Source organism: Diabrotica virgifera, chromosome 3 (assembly GCF_917563875.1).
Source record: "Diabrotica virgifera virgifera chromosome 3, PGI_DIABVI_V3a".
NCBI classification, from domain to species: domain Eukaryota; kingdom Metazoa; phylum Arthropoda; class Insecta; order Coleoptera; family Chrysomelidae; genus Diabrotica; species Diabrotica virgifera.
Window position 1 is genome coordinate 206,166,876 of NC_065445.1, and position 19,099 is coordinate 206,185,974.

Below are 19,099 nucleotides of genomic sequence, written 5' to 3' on the forward strand. Positions count from 1 at the left end.
ATGACTAATGTATTTTAAGAAGAAATGAGAAGTATTTTTAACCCCTCATCCACCAGAATTTAAATACATCGTTTTCCTTCTACAATATTTTTTATTATAGTGTTATTTCTATGTTAAAAAAATTGGACTGAATTAAAATGAATGGTTTTTGAAAAAAATAAGATCAAATTATAGAGCGCATTTTTAAATTTTCTTAAAAATCTTCCTTTTCCTCCATGTAACTCGAAAAGGTAAGAGATACGAAAAAAAGATACTACACAAAAATGTAGGGCTTTTTCAGATAAAAATTTTCTTTTTATTTTTCACTACTGTATCTCTTATCATTTTCGAGTTACATGGATAAAAATAAAGCGTTTTAAGACCATTTAAAAATGCGCTTTATAATTTGACCTTTTTCTTTCAAAAACCATTCATTTTAAACCCGTCCAACTTTTTGAACATAGAAATAACACTATAATAAAAGGTATTGTGGAAGGAAAACGATGAATTTACATTTTGGTGGATGGGGGTTAAAATTATTTTTCATTTTTTCTTAAAATACATTGGTTATCAATTTAATTTGCTGCATATCTCGCTTAGTTTTAAAGTAATGGAACTTTAGTATAGCTCATTTTAAAGGTATTTTTAGGCACTACAAAAGATCTTGGTAGCATTTTCCTACTAAAATCGATCGTTTCTCTGTTATTTCAAGTTGAATACACCAATTTGAGAATGTACCAGAAAACAAACTATTTTCACCTACCATATCTCTTCTTGTATTATAACTAGAAGATTTATGAAGGCAAGTGTCTCTTCGTTTTTTTATAACCTACAAAAATGTTTAATATAGTTTTTTTAGTTAGATGCATAGTTTTTAACCCAAGAGTAGTCGCGCTCACTTCTGTAACGTGAATAGTCACGTGTTAGATTCTATCTCAAAATACGAATTTAAATACGAATTTACAATAAATTTTTGATGAGAACAAAAGAGTTCGAAATGGTCCATAGAAAGATGGTAATGATCTCTGAATCGAAATTAAATATATTGCCTTTTATTTACCCACGGTTTTACTCACGTATCGAGTGCTAGGAAGCAGATTTGTTGATCTTTACCTCGGTGAATTGATATGTTGTGGAGTGCAACTATGTAGACTCCCCATGTCTCTACATTCATCACCCTTTTCCTTGCAATTTTTAGAAGGATGGGAATAGGTATAAGAGAGAATCTGTTTCCGAAGTAAGAAATCCAAACATTTTATTATTTTTAAACATTTATTTGTTTGAAAATGGAGTCTTTTGGGTTTCGACATTTTATTTTTATTTACTTGTTATATTAGAAATAATATTTCTAACAATTATTAAAGCTAATTGGCTCTCTCCAAAGCCATAAATTCCACAAAAAGAAGAAGAAGAAGAAAAAAATTCCTACGCATTACTACACTCTTCCGCGACACACAAATTTTTTTCAAAATTGCAAAATTTTTCATCAAATTATCGCGAAAAGGATAAAATGTGAGAATCTATCTAACTGGAATTCCGTGGAAAATTTTAACCAAAAATTTTCCACCCCTAAGAAGGGATGGGAACCACCCCCAAGATAAAAGCACACATCAGCATAGGGTAGGCTTTGAATAAGGAGATAAGTAGAGGCCAGGACCAAAATTTCATTAAAATCCATGCAGTAGGATAGAATTCGGAGGTAATAACCTATTCTTGCTCCCATTGACTGGCGTAAAAGGAAAAATAACGTTATACTTATTACTGTCCTCGAAACATAATACTAATATCAAAACGATACAATACACAACTTAATACAGGGTGTAACAAAAATGCAGGTCATAAATTAAACCACATATTCTGGGATCAAAAATATTTCGATTGAACCTAACTTCCCTTAGTACAAATGTGCACATAACACAAGTTATAGCCCTTTGAAATTACAAAACTAAAATCGATTTTTTTCAATATGTCAAAAACTATTAGAGATTTTTTATTGAAAATGGACATGTGGCATTCTTACGGCAGGAACATGTTAAAAAAATAACGGTGAAGTACACCCCATAAAAATTTTATGGGGGTTTGTTCCCTTAAGCCCCCAAACTTTTGTGTACGTTCCAATTAAGTTACTATTATGGTACCATTCGAAAAATATTTAAAATATATCGATAAACACTGGCTTATCAAAAAAGTACTAAAAGGCAAAAAAGTTTTAAAAACATTTTGTTTTATTAATGGTACTACGATAATAATTTAACTGGAACGTACACAAAAGTTTGGGGGGGTTTAAGGGAACAAAACCACCATAAAATTTTTATGGGGTGAACAAATTTGACTTAATCTGTTTTTAAAGAGGTTCCTTTCTTATCATACCAGCCGACGAGTAAAGACGTTAAATTCTAATTAATATTCGCTTACAGTTTTTGCAAAAGTTAAAAACGCGTTTCGTGAATGTGTTATTTTAACGATAAACATTGGTAAGGTGATTTTATTTAAATACATATTATAGACGACTTCAAAAATAGGCCAGTATTTACTGGCCCCAAATAATTGATATTTTGGCATAAAAAATATCAATTTCTACATCATGGCATCCTCATCTACGTCAATTAAACCTACTTCTACACCAGACCAACAATCTCTAGAACCTAAAAGCTACTCTTCCGTAACCAGACAACCAACCGCCAATGTTTTTCCATCAAGAAACCAAGCAATTGTGTTCGACGCAATTGACAACACCAAAATTGAAGATTACCTCCACAGTTTAAGCCAAATTATTCGACCAATAAATATTATTTTCTGTTCAAAGCTATCCAACAACAGAATGTGCATTTACTTAGCAAATGAAAAATTAGTGGACGACTTTATTACCAACCACGGAAAAATCAAAGTTAATCAACAGCTCTTACAAGCACGACGACTAATCACACCCAGTCAACGACTAGTACTCTCAGGCGTATGTCCATCTATTCCACACTCAATCTTAGAATCCGAATTGCAAGCACTTGGTGTCAACCTTTTGTCACCCTTATCATTTCTCCGTATAGGGACTTCCAGTCCTGAGTTCCAGCATATATTAAGCTTTAGGCGACAAACCTATATATCTCCTTTAACCAACTATACCTTACCCGATTCTTTTATTATAACCCACGAGGAGACATCATATAGGATATAGATATCTTTAGACAACCAGACTTGTCATATATGCAAAAACACCAAGCATTCAGCAAAAGACTGTCCAACAAAGGCATCTGTATCAGGTGACAACACTTCAATTCCTCAAAATATAGAATCAGGTGAGAACTCTATTGAAAATAATTACAATCAGGCGACTAAAGAACTAACGAGTGGCATCCCACAAAATAAAACCGAACTTAACGATCAAGTTGTACAAAATGAAACACTAAGCACAGAACTCCAAACTAACCAAATAGAAACAGATCCAATATCACAAAAACGCACAGTTTCTGAGCGTTCTCCAACTCCTTCATCAGAACACGCTTTTGAAGTACCAAAAAACAAAGAGAAAAAGACTAAATTAAACCAGGGCAATAAACCAAAAAAGACGTTAGAGGAAATGCTGAAACCTACAGAAGAATTATTTAGAGACCAAAATTCCAGTTATCCCTTAAACTATGATCAACTAATAGATTCCTTCGAAAATTGTACAGGCTCTTCCGACCCAGTAAGCATTACAAAAATGTATACCAATGAAATTTCTGTAGTTACAGACCTACTGACAAAAATTTATCCTAAACTAATTGACCGAAAAATTAAAAGTACATGCACCCGAATAAGAAATAAAATTTTACGACAGATTGATCCGGCCTTCCATACCTAACCAGAAAGCGACACCTCTACGGACACATATTAAAATATCAATATCATTTACTAGTTTAATTCAATGGAATCTGAATGGGTATTACACCCATTTAGAAATGTTGCAAATACTAATCTCAAAATACAGACCAATGATTCTATGTTTACAAGAAACTAATTTTAAAAACAACACTGCACATAAACTAAAAAACTTTAATTGTTTCTTTAAAAATCGACAACATGCTAAAATCGCCAGTGGAGGAGTAGCCATATACATAAAGGACGACATTAATAGCACAGCAATACCACTAGAAACAAACATTGAGGCAATTGCAGTCAGAATCAAAGACGTAACTAGTTTTTCCGTATGTAACATATACATCCCCCCCAATCAAGAACTTAACCATAACGAAATATCGGATCTTTTAGAACAAATTCCTACTCCACGATTAATTTTCGGGGTCTTCAACGCACATAATCCTTTATGGGGCTCAAAAAAATTAACACATCTTGGTAGAAAAATAGAAGTACTTCTGGAAAAACTCAACGTAAACTGACTTAATGATGGACAAGATACCCGTTTCGACATAAGAACGGGCGAGGGTTCTGCTATCGACCTATCTATATGTGAACCATCAATAACGCATACACTTTCATGGGATGTATTACCAGAGCCATACGAAAGCGACCATTATCCTATTTTAATCCATAACGGAGATGCATCTACAGCTATACCAGAAGCAAAATGGAACTTAAAAAATGCGGATTGGACGAAATTTCAAAATCATATCGAACGCAACTTGCATGCCATAAATGAAAATAGTAATGTGAACGAAAAGGTAGATTTCATTACAAAACTAATAATAGATTCAGCAGATAGAAATATTGGAAAAATTAACTTCAATAGTAAATTCCATCCAGTTCCTTGGTGTAATCATGAATGTCGACAAGTAATACAACAATCCAAAAAAGCGTTTAATAAATTCAAACGACAGAAAAATGAACAAAACTCTTTAGAATTTAAACGATTAAGAGCTATAGCCAGATTTACTATCAAAAAAGCTAAGCGCGAATCTTGGAAAATATACGTTTCAACAATTGACAGTTCTACTCAAATGACAACTGTATGGAAAAAAGTAAAAAGAATATCTGGTGCAAAATCACACAAGTCAATAAATCTGTTAGAGCAAAATAATATAATATATAAATCCCAAAAGGAAATATCAAATATACTGGCATTAGTTTATGAAAAAAATTCAAGCGACGCAAACTATTCACCAAATTTCTTAAGGAACAAAAGAAATGAAAAAAGATATACCATAGATTATGAAGATCAAAATAATAGTGAAATAAACTTTCCAATATCGATGAATGAATTAGAAGCGGTAATAAAAAACTGTAACAACTCGTGCCCTGGACCAGATAATATACCCACTATTTTTCTAAAAAACCTCACCTACCCATCTAAAGAACACTTACTCAGCATTTTCAACTTAATCTCCTCGAAAAGTTTATTTCCAAAATCGTGGAGAAATTCAATAATAATTCCTATTCCTAAGCAAAGTAAATCAAAATCAGATCCCGAAACATATAGGCCAATATCTCTTACCTGTAGTATGGGTAAAATGCTAGAGAAAATAATAAATAACAGACTAATGTGGTATCTGGAATCAAAAAAATTGATCATACCAGAACAGAGTGGCTTCAGAAAACATCGTTCTACTGTAGACAATCTTATTGACGTAGAATCGGAAATACATGAGGCTTTTGCAATTAAGCAACATTGTATCGGAATATTTTTCGACATTCGTAAAGCCTACGATACAGTGTGGAAATTATCAATATTAAAAACTCTTAGCGAATGGAAAATTAGAGGTAATATACTCAAATATACATCAAACTTATTAGAAAATAGACAGTTTCAAGTCAGAGTAGATGGCGTATATTCCTCAACAAGAAATCAAGAAAATGGTATACCACAGGGCTCGAACCTTAGCACAACTCTGTTTCTTATAGCTATGAACTCTATTACCGCAAAAATTAAACATCCTGTAAAAGCTAGGCTATATGCAGATGATTTGGTTATACTTTGTAGAGGAAAGAACCCAACAACCATCCATAACCATGTCCAAAAAACCATAAATCATATTGAAGAATGGTCATCCACAAGTGGACTTCAGTTTAATACCCTTAAAACCAAAGCAGTGTGTTTTACGAAAAGTCACCAAATACAACTGAAGAACTTATACTTAAATGGAGCACAGGTTAAATATGTAGACGAAGTTAGATTTCTCGGTATGATATTTGATCAAAAACTAACTTGGAAAATACATTTAGAATATTTAAAAAAGACAGGTCAGCCTGAAATAAATTTGTTACGATCACTTGCAAACAAAAAATGGGGCGCCGACTCGTCTACATTACTACATATCTACAAGGCCCTAGTACGTTCCAAACTTGACTACGGCTTAATCGTTTACAACTCCTCAAAAAAGACGTACTTAAAAACAATAGATGTGATTCAAAATACATGTCTTCGAATTTCCTTAGGAGCACACCACACAAGTCCAATACAAACTCTATACTGGGAGACTAGAGAGATCCCACTATCGCTTAGAAGACAATATCTAAGTCTTTCTTATGCCGCTGCAGTATCCTCTAACCAAGATAACCCAGTTATACACAACGTATTTGCTGACCGCTTTAAAAGTTGTTTCCAAAACTCAAATAGAACTGACCACCCTTTTTATTACCGCATACAAACTTACTTATCAAAAATAGGTATTCATTTTCCAGACATCTACGATATTTCCGCAATCCAAACCCCTCCTCCTTGGACAATTCGCCTTCCCTCTACTGATACCAGCTTATTGCGACTAAACAAATCAGAAACGCCTGCAAGTCAAATCAATCAAGAATTTCTTAAAATATTAAGCAAATATGGTAGCTGCTTCAAAGTTTACACTGATACCTCCAAAAACGAAGACGGAACTGGCGCAGCAATCTACTCGTCAGATTACACAGCAGCTTATAAGTTACCTTCATATACAACAACGTTCTCCGCTGAACTGTTTGCTATTTTAAAAGCACTGGCTCTGATAGTTAACAAAAATAATAAGAGAAACATCATTATCACAGATTCTCTCAGCTCAATATTGGCATTAAAACAACTCTATTCTGATCATCCACTACTACTTTTCATTAAAAAGGAACTGAAATATGCAGAAAATATGAATATTAAAGTTAATTTTATTTGGGTACCATCTCATACTGGAATCGAAGGTAACCAGGTTGTGGACAAAATAGCAAAGAATGCACCTAATAACCCAAACGCAGAAGAGAACATGAAAACCCTACACACCGACCTGAAAGCATATTTCAAAGTAAATACTTTTAAAATATGGCAGGATACATGGCGGGACTCATCAACCAAGCTATACGAAGTTGACATTAACCACAATCAAATTCCACAATTCAAAAACAGAAGAGAGCAAGTAATCTTCACTCGTCTCCGGATTGGCCATACTCGATTAACCCATGACTACATACTCCAACGTGCCGATCAACCTGTGTGTGATTTGTGTAGAAGTGTCCTTACCGTAAAGCATTGTTTATTGCAGTGTCCGAAGTATAAAGTGCAACGAAAAAAGTGCAACATACCACCAACATTAAATAGTGCACTCGGAAAAGACAGTGATACAAAAAGCATCTTCACATTCCTCAAAGACTGCAACCTCTTACCAAAAATATAGTATTTTACTTTACTTTGTATATATTTAGAGCTTTTTATAATTTCCTATTGTTATGTTTAAAATCTATTTTTAAGTTATAATTTTGTAACATAATCCATACACGCTAATAACCCTGCGTGGTTGATGCGTAATGTAAGGAAAAAAAAAGAGGTTCCTACCATAAGAATGACAAAGGTCAATTTTCAATAAAATATCTGTAATAGTTTCCGATATATTGGAAAAAATTGATTTTAATTTTGTAATTTCAAAGGGCTATAAACTTTTTTATGTGCGCATTTGTACTAAGGTAAGTTAGGTTAAATCGAACTATTTTTGGCCCCAGAATATGTAATTCATTTTTTACACCCTATGTATATTCATATAATATATATTCCAAGCCAAGTCGTAGATTCTATTGAATTTTATACTACGACGTTGGGCTTTTATTAATTTCAAATGACCTCGCTGAGGCTCGAACCTCGCTCGCAAATCCACTACATAAACTTGTCGATCGACTGCGCCTCATCCAACTGAGCCGTCATGACCGACCATGATAAATAATTTTACTTACCTAAAATTTTAGTAGAAAATAAAAGACTTTGTTGGGAAATCCCGGATTTTCCGAAGAAAATTTTCGTCGAAACAAGTCAGAAAAAAGATATATCTATGCAAAATCAAATTATGATTAATTTTTATCTGAGTGTTTTTGATGTAAAGTTATCTCTGAAGATTTTCAGAGTTACAGTGAAGTAATTGAAAAAACGTTATTTCGGAACGCTAATTTGTTTAAAAAAATATATCACACTATCTGTGGACTTTGCATACTAGACAAGGCGGAAACGGCGGGTTCGTTGGGAAAAATATTCCCATGAGATATTTTTACATAATCACATTCGTGAGACATCCCAGAATAAGGTTCAAGAAGTCGCCCACGAGAAAAGTGGGCCAAATTTTTTTTAACAATTTTTTTTTAATCAGATTGCAAAAATCAATATTTTTGGCTCGTACTAATTTTTTTAGGTTTTTTTTTGGAGCATTCTGGACAAAAAAGGTCTCTTATAATTTTTCTCTAAAGTTAATTTTTTTCGAGTTATCAGCAATTTAAAATTTGAAAAACGCGAAAATGGCCATTTTTAAGATTTAATAACTCGGTCAAAAATTATTATTCTGAAAGTCAGAAAGTGACTAAATCAAAGTTTAAAGTCGCCGTTACATGATCCTGAAGAAATATGTGTCATTAATTTACTACTAAGCTGTTATTTTTAATGAATAACAATGAGTGGTTAGATCGTATTGACGCTGCTGTAAATGTGAGTGCGAGTAAGATGCACAATTGGACTGCTGGAATGGCTTCTCTCTCGCACTCAGCATTTACAGCCCCGCACACGTGCATGGCGCTTATTATTATTACTTAAAAATAACAGCTTAGTAATAAAATAATGACAAAAATTTCTTCAGGATCTTGTAGGCGGCGCTTTAAACTTTAATTTAGTCATATATTGACTTTCATAGTAATAACTTTTAACCGAGTTATTAAGCCTTGAAAATCGCCATTTTTCGTTTTTTTCAATTTTAAATTGCTTATAAGTCGAAAACGATCAACTTTAGAGAAAAATTATAAGAGATCTTTTTTGTCCAGAATGGACCAAAAAAATAAAGAAAAAATTGTTCGGGCCAAAAATATTGATTCTTGCAAATTGATTAAAAAAAAATTGTTAAAAAAATTGGCCCACTTTTCACGTGGGCGACTTCTTGAACCTTATTCTGGGATGTCTCACGAATGTGATTATGCAAAAAAATCTCATGGGAATATTTTTCCCTTCGAACCCGCCGTTTTCGCCTTGTCTATACCAATATTATTAATAAATACAATTATAAGTTTGGATTCCAGCAATTAAATTGCTGGTAAATAATATTTCCTTAGTTTTTTCTAATTTGCCCCAAGTATACTGTCGTGCTAAGCCCAAAGGCGGGAACTGATTTTTTATCGAAAATGAGATTTTTGTACTTTTAGGTAAAATAGGGTATTTAGTATATATTTATAGAGTTTTTGGAGTTGTAGAAGCATTATATTAAAAAAAAAATGCAATTTTGTTAGCGGTATCTACACTTTTCAGTTAAAATACTAAGCCATTTGCCGGCAAATGTTAAATACTATGGCGTTTTGACGGTATCTGCTACAGTTGCTTCCATATACCTTAGCATACTGCACTTACCGCTAATCTACTTTCAAGAATGCTACGCCTACATTTGGAAACCGCCAAATTGCCTTAGTATTGCAAAGTAAATTCGGCCTAACTTTATAATAAATTATTGTGTTAGTTAACCCTTAACTGGTCCGGTACTGTAGCAGTAGCGTAACTGGTCCGGCATCGTCTGCGAGACTACTGTTTTCAAGAAAGCCAAACAACACTCAAAAATAATTTTTTTATATAAATAAATGTTACAAACATACCTTGATATGTTTATATAAAAGTGAACGTATTAGATTTGGGCGTTATTTGGGTTAAAAAAAATATTAAGATAAAACTGAAATCCGCACAAATATTTGTGAAAAAGTACATAGTTTTGTAAAGTAAATAAAAAAAATATAAAAACAACATGAAAAACAAAATGTATTGCTAGGATATATGTTCAAACTGCACACTAAACAAAAAACCAGGTAAAATAAAAATCGATCAAAAATGTTTGTTTCCAGCATCAGTCAAACTTTACCTATTTTATATGCAATTTTTACATAGGTAGTGGTTTTGTACATCCCAAACAAACAAGCTTTTTGCAACGCAAGCACAGGTATTTTGTTATCCTGCGCTTTCTACAAGGTCATAAACTGCAAATCTTGCGTTTTTCTAAAATAAGAACATCCTCTTGTTCTTCTTGAATTCCAAGTATGAACACAAAAAAGTGACACCAACGGTCCGGCGTCGTCTGAGAAACTACTCTCAACCTAACTGTTGCGATAACTTTTTAGGAACTGAGAGAAACTTGTCTCAAATACACCCACTTATCAAGATCCAATAGTTTAAGGATTAGATAGAACGACTTGCCTGTGGGCGGTGCCAATTTCCAATAAAAAATAATCAAAATTATTGAATCGTCTGTCAGACGACGCCGGACCAGTTAAGGGTTAAAAGAGTTGTGTGTGTGTGTTCACAAAGAGGGGATGGCATTAGATAGTTAGTAAAAGAAATAATTACCGAGGATGGTAAGAAATTTTCGAGTTAATTATATCTATTGAAATGTATTTTCATTTTTGTTTATAATATTTCAAGAATTAACCAAATTATGTTGTCCTAAACAATATGAATCTGCCCCAGGTGGATGATTTTTTATATCTTGAATTAGGCAGTAAGAGATTTTCATATTTAAAAAATACGTCTTTTTTTTTTAATTAGGTTTTAAAAATTTAATAATATATCCACACGCTGTCCACAAACATTTTTAAGAAAAGAGACTTAAAATAGGTATTATGTTTTTTTAGAAAATCAAGTAGAGTCGAGTAAGAGTTGTGAACCACGAGGTGATACCACTGAAGACAATATTGTAGAAAGAGAAGAATTTATTTTAAAGTAATTACAAGAGGTGAAAAAAAACTAAGTTCAGCCTATACAGGCGCAAGGTTCGTTTCATACTTTGTTTCAAGGTTTGTTTCAGTTTTCTGTATGTTTAAACCCTGTGTTGGTCGTACATGGGATTAAAATTAACAGTCCCATTGATTGCTTTTTTTTTGTTTAAATACAAGCTAATATCATTGTTTAACTAGATAATGTCTAGTAGTCTAGTTATAAAATGCTATTATAGATACGGGACTGTAGATTTGGGATATCTTTATTTAATCTTTTGAGAATTCTTTACGTAAGTTTTATACAAAAATGCTGGTTTTATTCCTTTATAAATTTTCTAAGAATGCGTCAGGTACCTGGATAATAATCCAAAAATTTGTTTGCATATTTTAAAAAATCTTATATGTCCCATAATTAGGTATTTTTCGGTCTAAAAGACAATGGTCATCATATTTTAATCATAACATATAACTAGTTTGTACAATACAACTAATAAAATGTTAAAATTTGCCCTAATTACTGTAAATTATGGTGTTGTTCTGAAGCTATTTCCTTGTGGCATTTTTATAATTACGTATTTTTTATGGAAAATAAGCCACAATTTTACTAAAAAATGAATTTATTAACGTTTCGAAGCCCAAATCGGGTTTCGTTGTCAAAATACAAAATACTATTAAAATAAAACAAACATGTTGTTGCTAAGTAAAAAAATTCTTCTAATAATTTATTTAATCTGACTCATTTATATTGGCAATTCAGACGTATATTATACATTTTAAAGTAGAAGACTTTAAAATGATATCGCCAATATTTATGAGTTGCGTTCCTGGGACGACTTTACTAAAAGATAGTTCATTCGATTACATGAAATCAATCCTAACTCAAGAATATCCGTTGCAAAAAATCATAGCATGTGATCTGTCTTTAAAAGACAACCAAATGCAACGATGACAGTAAAATTCTCGCGTTAGAGATTCCATAGTAAATCACGAGGGAAAACCAGGAAAAAACCTCGTGATACTATCCCGACATCGTAAGTATTTGGTCTTACATTTAATCTACCTTCAAAAAACTAATACCAAATTCTGACTTTAATATGTTTAAATTATAAATAATAATAATATTACATAGATATACAATAAGTAATACTAAATAAAACTTGTACTAACTCGATATGTTATTGATTTACTAATCGTGGTATTTTCTTTCTATTGACTTCCTCTTTCAGTATGGGTAACCACATCCTACTGCATTCTACCGAGGAATTTGCGACACAATTGGTTTCATTTAGCATAATTAGAGCCGCTTCTTTGATTTTTCTCTTTTTACTATCTGATTCTTTCAGGACTATACTTGAATCTCTCCACTGGACTCTATGTTCATTATCCCATGCATGTTGACATATCTGAGATCTATCAAATTCTCTGTTTTTAATATAAGACTGATGTTCACTTATTCTAACGTTTAATGGTCTTGATGTTTCACCTAAATAAAATTGTTCGCATTCACAAGGTATTCTATAAATGCAATTCTTTGTTCTTTCTTGTTCATTGTTAGGTTTAGTTTTAGATAGAATAGATCTCAATGTGTTTGTTGTTTTGAATGTTGTTGAAATGTTGAATTTATTTCCTATCGTTTTAAGTTTCTCGGATAGTCCTTTTATATATGGTATTGTTATTTTCCTCGTATTATTTCTTGTGAATGTTGTAGCATCCCGTTCTAAGTTGTTCTGTTCCATTCGATCTAATCTTGTCAATTCCTTATTTATAAATGATAAAGGATAATCATTTTTTAATAAAACAGATGTTAACAATTGTTTTTCTTCTAAAAATTAATTTTCGTTAGAACAAGTAATTTTGGCTCTATCATATAAGGATTTAATGATTCCCTTTTTAACGTTGATGTTGTGATTTGATTTGTAATTGAGATATCTGTTGGTGTGTGTTGGTTTTCTATACACTTGAGTCTTAATTATAATTATAAGTTAATTATTATATATTGAGTCTTAATTATAAGCTTCGAAACGTTAATAAATTCATTTTTTAGTAAAATTGTGGCTTATTTCCCATAAAAAATACGTAATTGTAAATTATGGTATTTTCCCAAATCTAATATTGTGAAATACCCAATAATATAACAATACATAATAATATTAGGGCAGGTGTCGGCGATCATAAAAATCTTGAAGCTCTATAATAACTCAGGCCTGTCGTAAAATAGCAAACCTTTGTCGCTAAGAAACAAAATAAAAATAGCTGAGAAAGTCAAAAGTATGGTTTACAATCACATTCACAGTTGAAGAATTCTTTAAAACGCTTCAGCAGATGTTTAAACATCTATAACAATCTGAACGAATTCTGTTTAGTATATGTACAGTTCTGCCCAAATTATTAGACGCACTATAAAAGATTTTATAAAAAATGTTAATTATGAGGTAATACAATTGTATTGTAATACTAAATATGTTTTGTAAATGTACCAGACATAAATTATGTTGTTTGGTGGTCTATTAAATTGTCTATATTGAATCACAAATAGAACATTAATATTAATGAACCAATATGTATTTATTGACTCTTGAAAGAAACAGATATAACTACAACTAAATATTGTCAATTTGTTGTTGTCATATTGTAGCTCAACAAAATAATAACATTTAATAGTACTTTAATTCTTTCAATTTAATAAACTGTAATACACAGAAAAGCTTTTTATTTCATATCAATCACAACTGTAAACCACATACCGCTAATAGGCTTAGTTTTATAGTAAGTTTTGATAAAACGTTTTAGCGGTATATACCTCTTTTTTTGTAAAACTTTGTTTTAAAATATAATTAATGGTTCCCTTAATAAACTGGGGCATATATCCATGCATAAAAACTATTAGCTAGCCCATAAATCCCTTACGGGCCAAAATTTTAGCACTCAATTTTGAAATCGATTTTGCCACCATTTTGTGAAATGTTAGTTACCGCCTCTGGGCCTAGCACGGCAGTATAATAGAAAGATTTTTTATTTCAGAGGCTTCTATGGGCTATAAGTTGAATTCTCAAGTTACAAAAACCTCTGCATACGTAAGAAGCGTTAAAGAAGTATGCAAAATTTTCGCAATGAATCAATATAGTATGGTTAGTCAGTTTTTATATCCACTAACATTAAACTATTTCCTTGAAAAAAGAGCAATAAAGGTACTTCATGCTCACACAGACAATATTATACAACAAAGAATTACGGAACGAATTAAATGTGTTAATGTCAAAAATGATGTATATGAATCTAGTCATAAGACTGGTATCGATGAGTTTAACCAGAAAAAAAGGTTGGCATTTTTGGATTTATTGTTAGAATGCACGATAGATGGAAAGCCTCTAAGTCGATTGGATATAAGAGAAGAAGTTGATACTTTTATGTTTGAGGTTGGTATTGGCATTTGTTTTAGGTAATATTCAATTTAGCTATTTTGCTCTTTTTTATCAATTATTTGTTTTTATACCATATTTTTGATGGTTCTGGTTCCACTAATATAAAATTTCTTTTAAAAAATACTAGTTATTGAGCTGAGAAAAAAATGAAATTTAACTTTCAGAATGGAAACATAAAAAAATTGCATTACCTTGGGTTCTAGTGAAGCAACTTTTATATTCTTACTTCTACTTGGTCTATAGTCCTAATACATACACTATTTTTGTCACTTTTTTAAGCCATATTTTTGCTAAAAATGTTTTTTATCGATAGAATACTTACTTTTTGAGTTATTTGCGAAAAAACGTCTAAAAATGTAGTTTTGTTTTGTTGAAAAATGAAAGGGATCTCGAAAATATTCGCTGTTGATAAACGAAACCGAAAAGTATTAACTTATTGAAAAAACTATATTATAGAATAAAAGTTGCTTAGAATTAGTCAGTTTATCCATTTCCGGACTTATTTTGAACGTATATTTTTTCACCCCCGAGAAGGGGTGAAAGTAATCCCCCAGGGAAAAATCACACATCGGCACACTATCAATGTTTTTCTACGACATGTTAGCCATGTGTATGCCAAATTCATGTCAATCCAAACAGTTCTTTAAAATTGGGAGGTTTTGCAATATTTTACTGTGAATGAATGGACTATTAAATAATACTTATTAATAATTGTTGTAGGGTCATGATACCGTATCATCTGCAATTAGTTTTGCTTTATATTCGTTGGCAAATAACCCAGAAGTTCAGGTATTTATATAGATTTTTTACTAAACATGAATATCACTTGTTTTAAATTTAATCCTATTATTCTTTAAAAAAACCTTTTAAAACTTTTCGAAATTGTTCATAAGGGATAAGTCCACAGAAACTGAAGTTTTGGCAGGAATTTTCAGGGATCATAGATATGGTTGTTCCATTTTTTAACGGCAACTTTGGATGGCCTTAATACACATAATTAAGCCAGACGACCTTTATCGTAAATAAAACTTTCTTTTTCCATAAGATGGAGCAACTTCCCATTTCTCTGCACCTGTGAGATAATTTTTAAGTCTTTTCCGGAATGACTCGAAAGATGAACCCGGTACTTTATATCTCCGTTAACAGCCGGTTAGTTAACCAAGGTTTAATCGGGACAGAAATATATGCATAACATATACATAAACGCAATTATACTTATTACTATATTCATAAATAATTATAATAATAATTATAATTGCTTTTATTACAACGCAAGAGGCCCTATGAGGTACTTTTCTGTCCCGATTAAACCCCGGTTAGCTAAGCGAGGTTTAACCGGGACATGAAGTACCGGCCCTTATTGTAGTAGCATCTTAAAAAAAATTATAGTGAAATTTGGACCTCCCATAAAAATTTTATAGGCGTTATGTTCCTTTAAACCCCCCCAAACTTTTGTGTACGTTCCAGTTAAATTAATATGGTAGTACCATTAGTTAAACACAATGTTTTCAAGACTTTTCTTCCTCTTAGTACTTTTTAGAAAAGTCAGTTTTTATCGATATATTTCGAATAATTGTCGTATCCACCACATATTTGTATATGGTTAAGTACGATTATGGAGACTCTGTACTAATAATATGAAAATTTATTTATGATTTACATTTTTAGGGATATTTTGAACCATATAAAAAAAAAACAACATCTCGATAAAATGTGCCTTTTCGAAAAAATACAAAGAGGCTAAAAAGTTTTAAAAACACTGTGTTTAACTAATGGTACCGCAGTAATATTTTAATTGGAACGTACACAAACATTTGGGGGGTTTAAAAGACAACAAAACCCCCAAAAATTTTTATGTCAACATATTGAAAAATAAGCCTCAACTCGATAAAAACTGCCTTATCGAAAAAATACTAAGAGGCAAAAAAGTTTTAGTAATATTGAATTTAACTAATGGCACCACAATAATAATTTAACTGAGACGTACACAAAAGGGAGGGGGTTTAAGGGAACAAAATCCCCATAAAATTTTTATGGGGTGCACAAATTTCACTATAATTTTTCTTTAAGATGTTTCTGCCATAAGATTGCCACATGTCCATTTTCAGTACAAAAGCTCCAATAGTTTTCGATATATTCGAAAAAATCGATTTTCATTTTCTAACTTCAAAGGGTTGTAACTTTTTTATGTGCATATTTGTACTAAGGTAAGTTAGGTTCTTTCGGACTATTTTTGGTCCCATTATATGTGGTTTAATTTATGACCTGTATTTTTGTTACACCCTGTATATTATAAGATTTATAATTGTTTATATAAATTGTATCTCTAATGTTACTTACAAAAGTAATATTTATAAATAAATTTATAAATAAAACTGATTACAGAAAAAGGCATACGAGGAACAAAAATCGCTTTTTGCTGATTTCAAAACAGCTAAACCAACAGTTGCAAATTTAAATGATATGAAATATTTAGAGTTGGTAATCAAGGAAACTCTAAGAATATATCCGGCTGTGCCATATATAGGGCGGGAATTATCTGAAGATCTAGAGTACGGTAAGTTTTTTCAATTTTCGAAATAATCTCATAAATGGGACAATTTAATATAAAAAAAGTTTACTTGATATTTAATCGAACTCTTATGCTGATACTTCGAAACGAAATTAGCGGTGGACTACCCCAGCTAATTGAAATAATATTCGAAAATATTATTTCAATCATCCAAGATAGCTACACATATAGCATCCGCTACACCCTCAGCTTAGCTCAGTCACTCAGGTGTGTGTTCGTCTTGTTCTAATCTTAGAAATGAACTATGAAAGTTTGGAATGAAAGCAAACGAAACAGTATTTTTAACTAATCATGTTAAAAACAAACAAACATCTAAAAACAAACATACCCTTAATATCCCAGAAGATGTCTCGTCATTACATAATATTTCACAAAAAAACTTTCTAAAATTGGACCTGTATGATGACTTAGAAATAGTTAAAGAGAAGCAGAGAAGTCCTAATTGTGTCAATCGCCATGTGTCATTTAACCGAGATTTTCAACCCCTACACCGTCAACTTTTTTCATAAACCACATCAGATACAATTTCCTCTTCTCTGCTACACCATTCATGACTACCACATACATCTATTTCACTCCCAATTGTCGATAAGCAACATCTTACTTTAACTCTTTAATATTCATTTGTACCTCATCCTCTTACATCCTCATTATTTCACACCAGCTTTAATTTTCCAAAATTTAGCTCCTACATCACATATACAACCACATCCATCAGAATTGAGTCTCATTCCAGCCACCTGTCTTCTTAGCCTCATCTCATAGCTTATAGATTAGATAACTCTTATTTCATAACAACACACTACACATCTTCCATGGTCCAATATCACAACATACTCTGTCAGACTTCTCATACTGTCCTACTCCCCCCCATATTTTACAACCATTTCATTTTTAACCAATTTGATGTCAGATCTCTGGAGGACTCAGTTTCATCAAGTTACTTTAGTCTCATTTTCAGATAAATATCAGATAAAAACAAAACAGTATTTTTACAATTATCATATCACTTTTTCTATCATTATACAATTTATGTTGGGTCGACTACCAAGAAAGTTATCAGTCATTAAACAATTGAAGGGTTGTAATTCTAAAGGGTCTAAGTGCCAAAAAATCAAGTCAGTATTTTTGCGAAAATAGGATTTAAGTGCCAAGCCTAGTAAAACTTTATCTCGATGTCTGTAAATAATAATTATTATTATTTATAGACATCGAGATAAAGTTATACCGGGGTCTAAGTGCCACCACTGGTTTCGCTCAAAAGGGTCTGACCGCGTGTGCGCGAACGGGGCGAGGTTGCGGAGTGGTGGTCGCTTATGTGCATGGGTATAGTTGACTTAATAACGCTGTAAGAAATGGACGTTGCATTATTCAGTGATCAAAACATTCAAAGAAAACGTAATAAACATAATTATAAGGTCGAACAAAAGAAACGTCGTTTACATGGAGAGGAGTACAAAACATCAAAAAAGGTTACAGTGGCAAAAAAAACTTTAATAGAGGTAAGTTTGTTAATAATATTTTGATTTTCTAGTTCTAATGTATTTTGAGTAGTACAGCTATGTGCTCTTCGGCATCATTTTAATGTCAGCCAATTCAAATAAAATTAACGGTAACAGTCAACGGTTTCGATTTCGTTTTATGCACTTATGGTGTGTGTACACTTGTACAGTGTTATTTCATTATAATTATTATAAAATATTAAATTAATATGAATACTTAGATGATTTATCCAATATATTTTTTGGTTTCAGGTGAATTGCAAGTGCAAATTTCAGTGTAAACTTCTTTCACGCGGCCGAAAGGAAGAGATTTTTAACGAGTATTACGGTATTGGAGACTCTATAAAACAAGGTAGATAAAATTAAAATAGTACTTAATCAAAAATACTTTAAAATAAAACGGTAATTTTACAAAAAATTCTCAAAAATGAATTATTTATATTCTGATACTAATATTTTATTTCAGGTACTTATTTACTTGGTCTCATTCAAATAATACCTGTAGGGAGAAG

At 31.7% G+C, this 19,099-nt stretch overlaps 1 protein-coding gene across 2 annotated transcripts in view; it reads left to right on the forward strand.

Annotated features, from left to right (window-relative positions):
• Positions 1-19,099, forward strand: part of LOC126881508 (cytochrome P450 4d2-like) — a 142,095-nt gene that overhangs the window by 63,293 nt on the left and 59,703 nt on the right. For both annotated transcript variants that reach the window (XM_050645801.1, XM_050645802.1), the window contains 3 exons: positions 14,113-14,507; positions 15,234-15,302; positions 16,899-17,070. In XM_050645801.1, the coding sequence (XP_050501758.1) occupies positions 14,113-14,507; positions 15,234-15,302; positions 16,899-17,070 (636 nt within the window). The remainder of the gene's footprint in view (positions 1-14,112; positions 14,508-15,233; positions 15,303-16,898; positions 17,071-19,099) is intronic.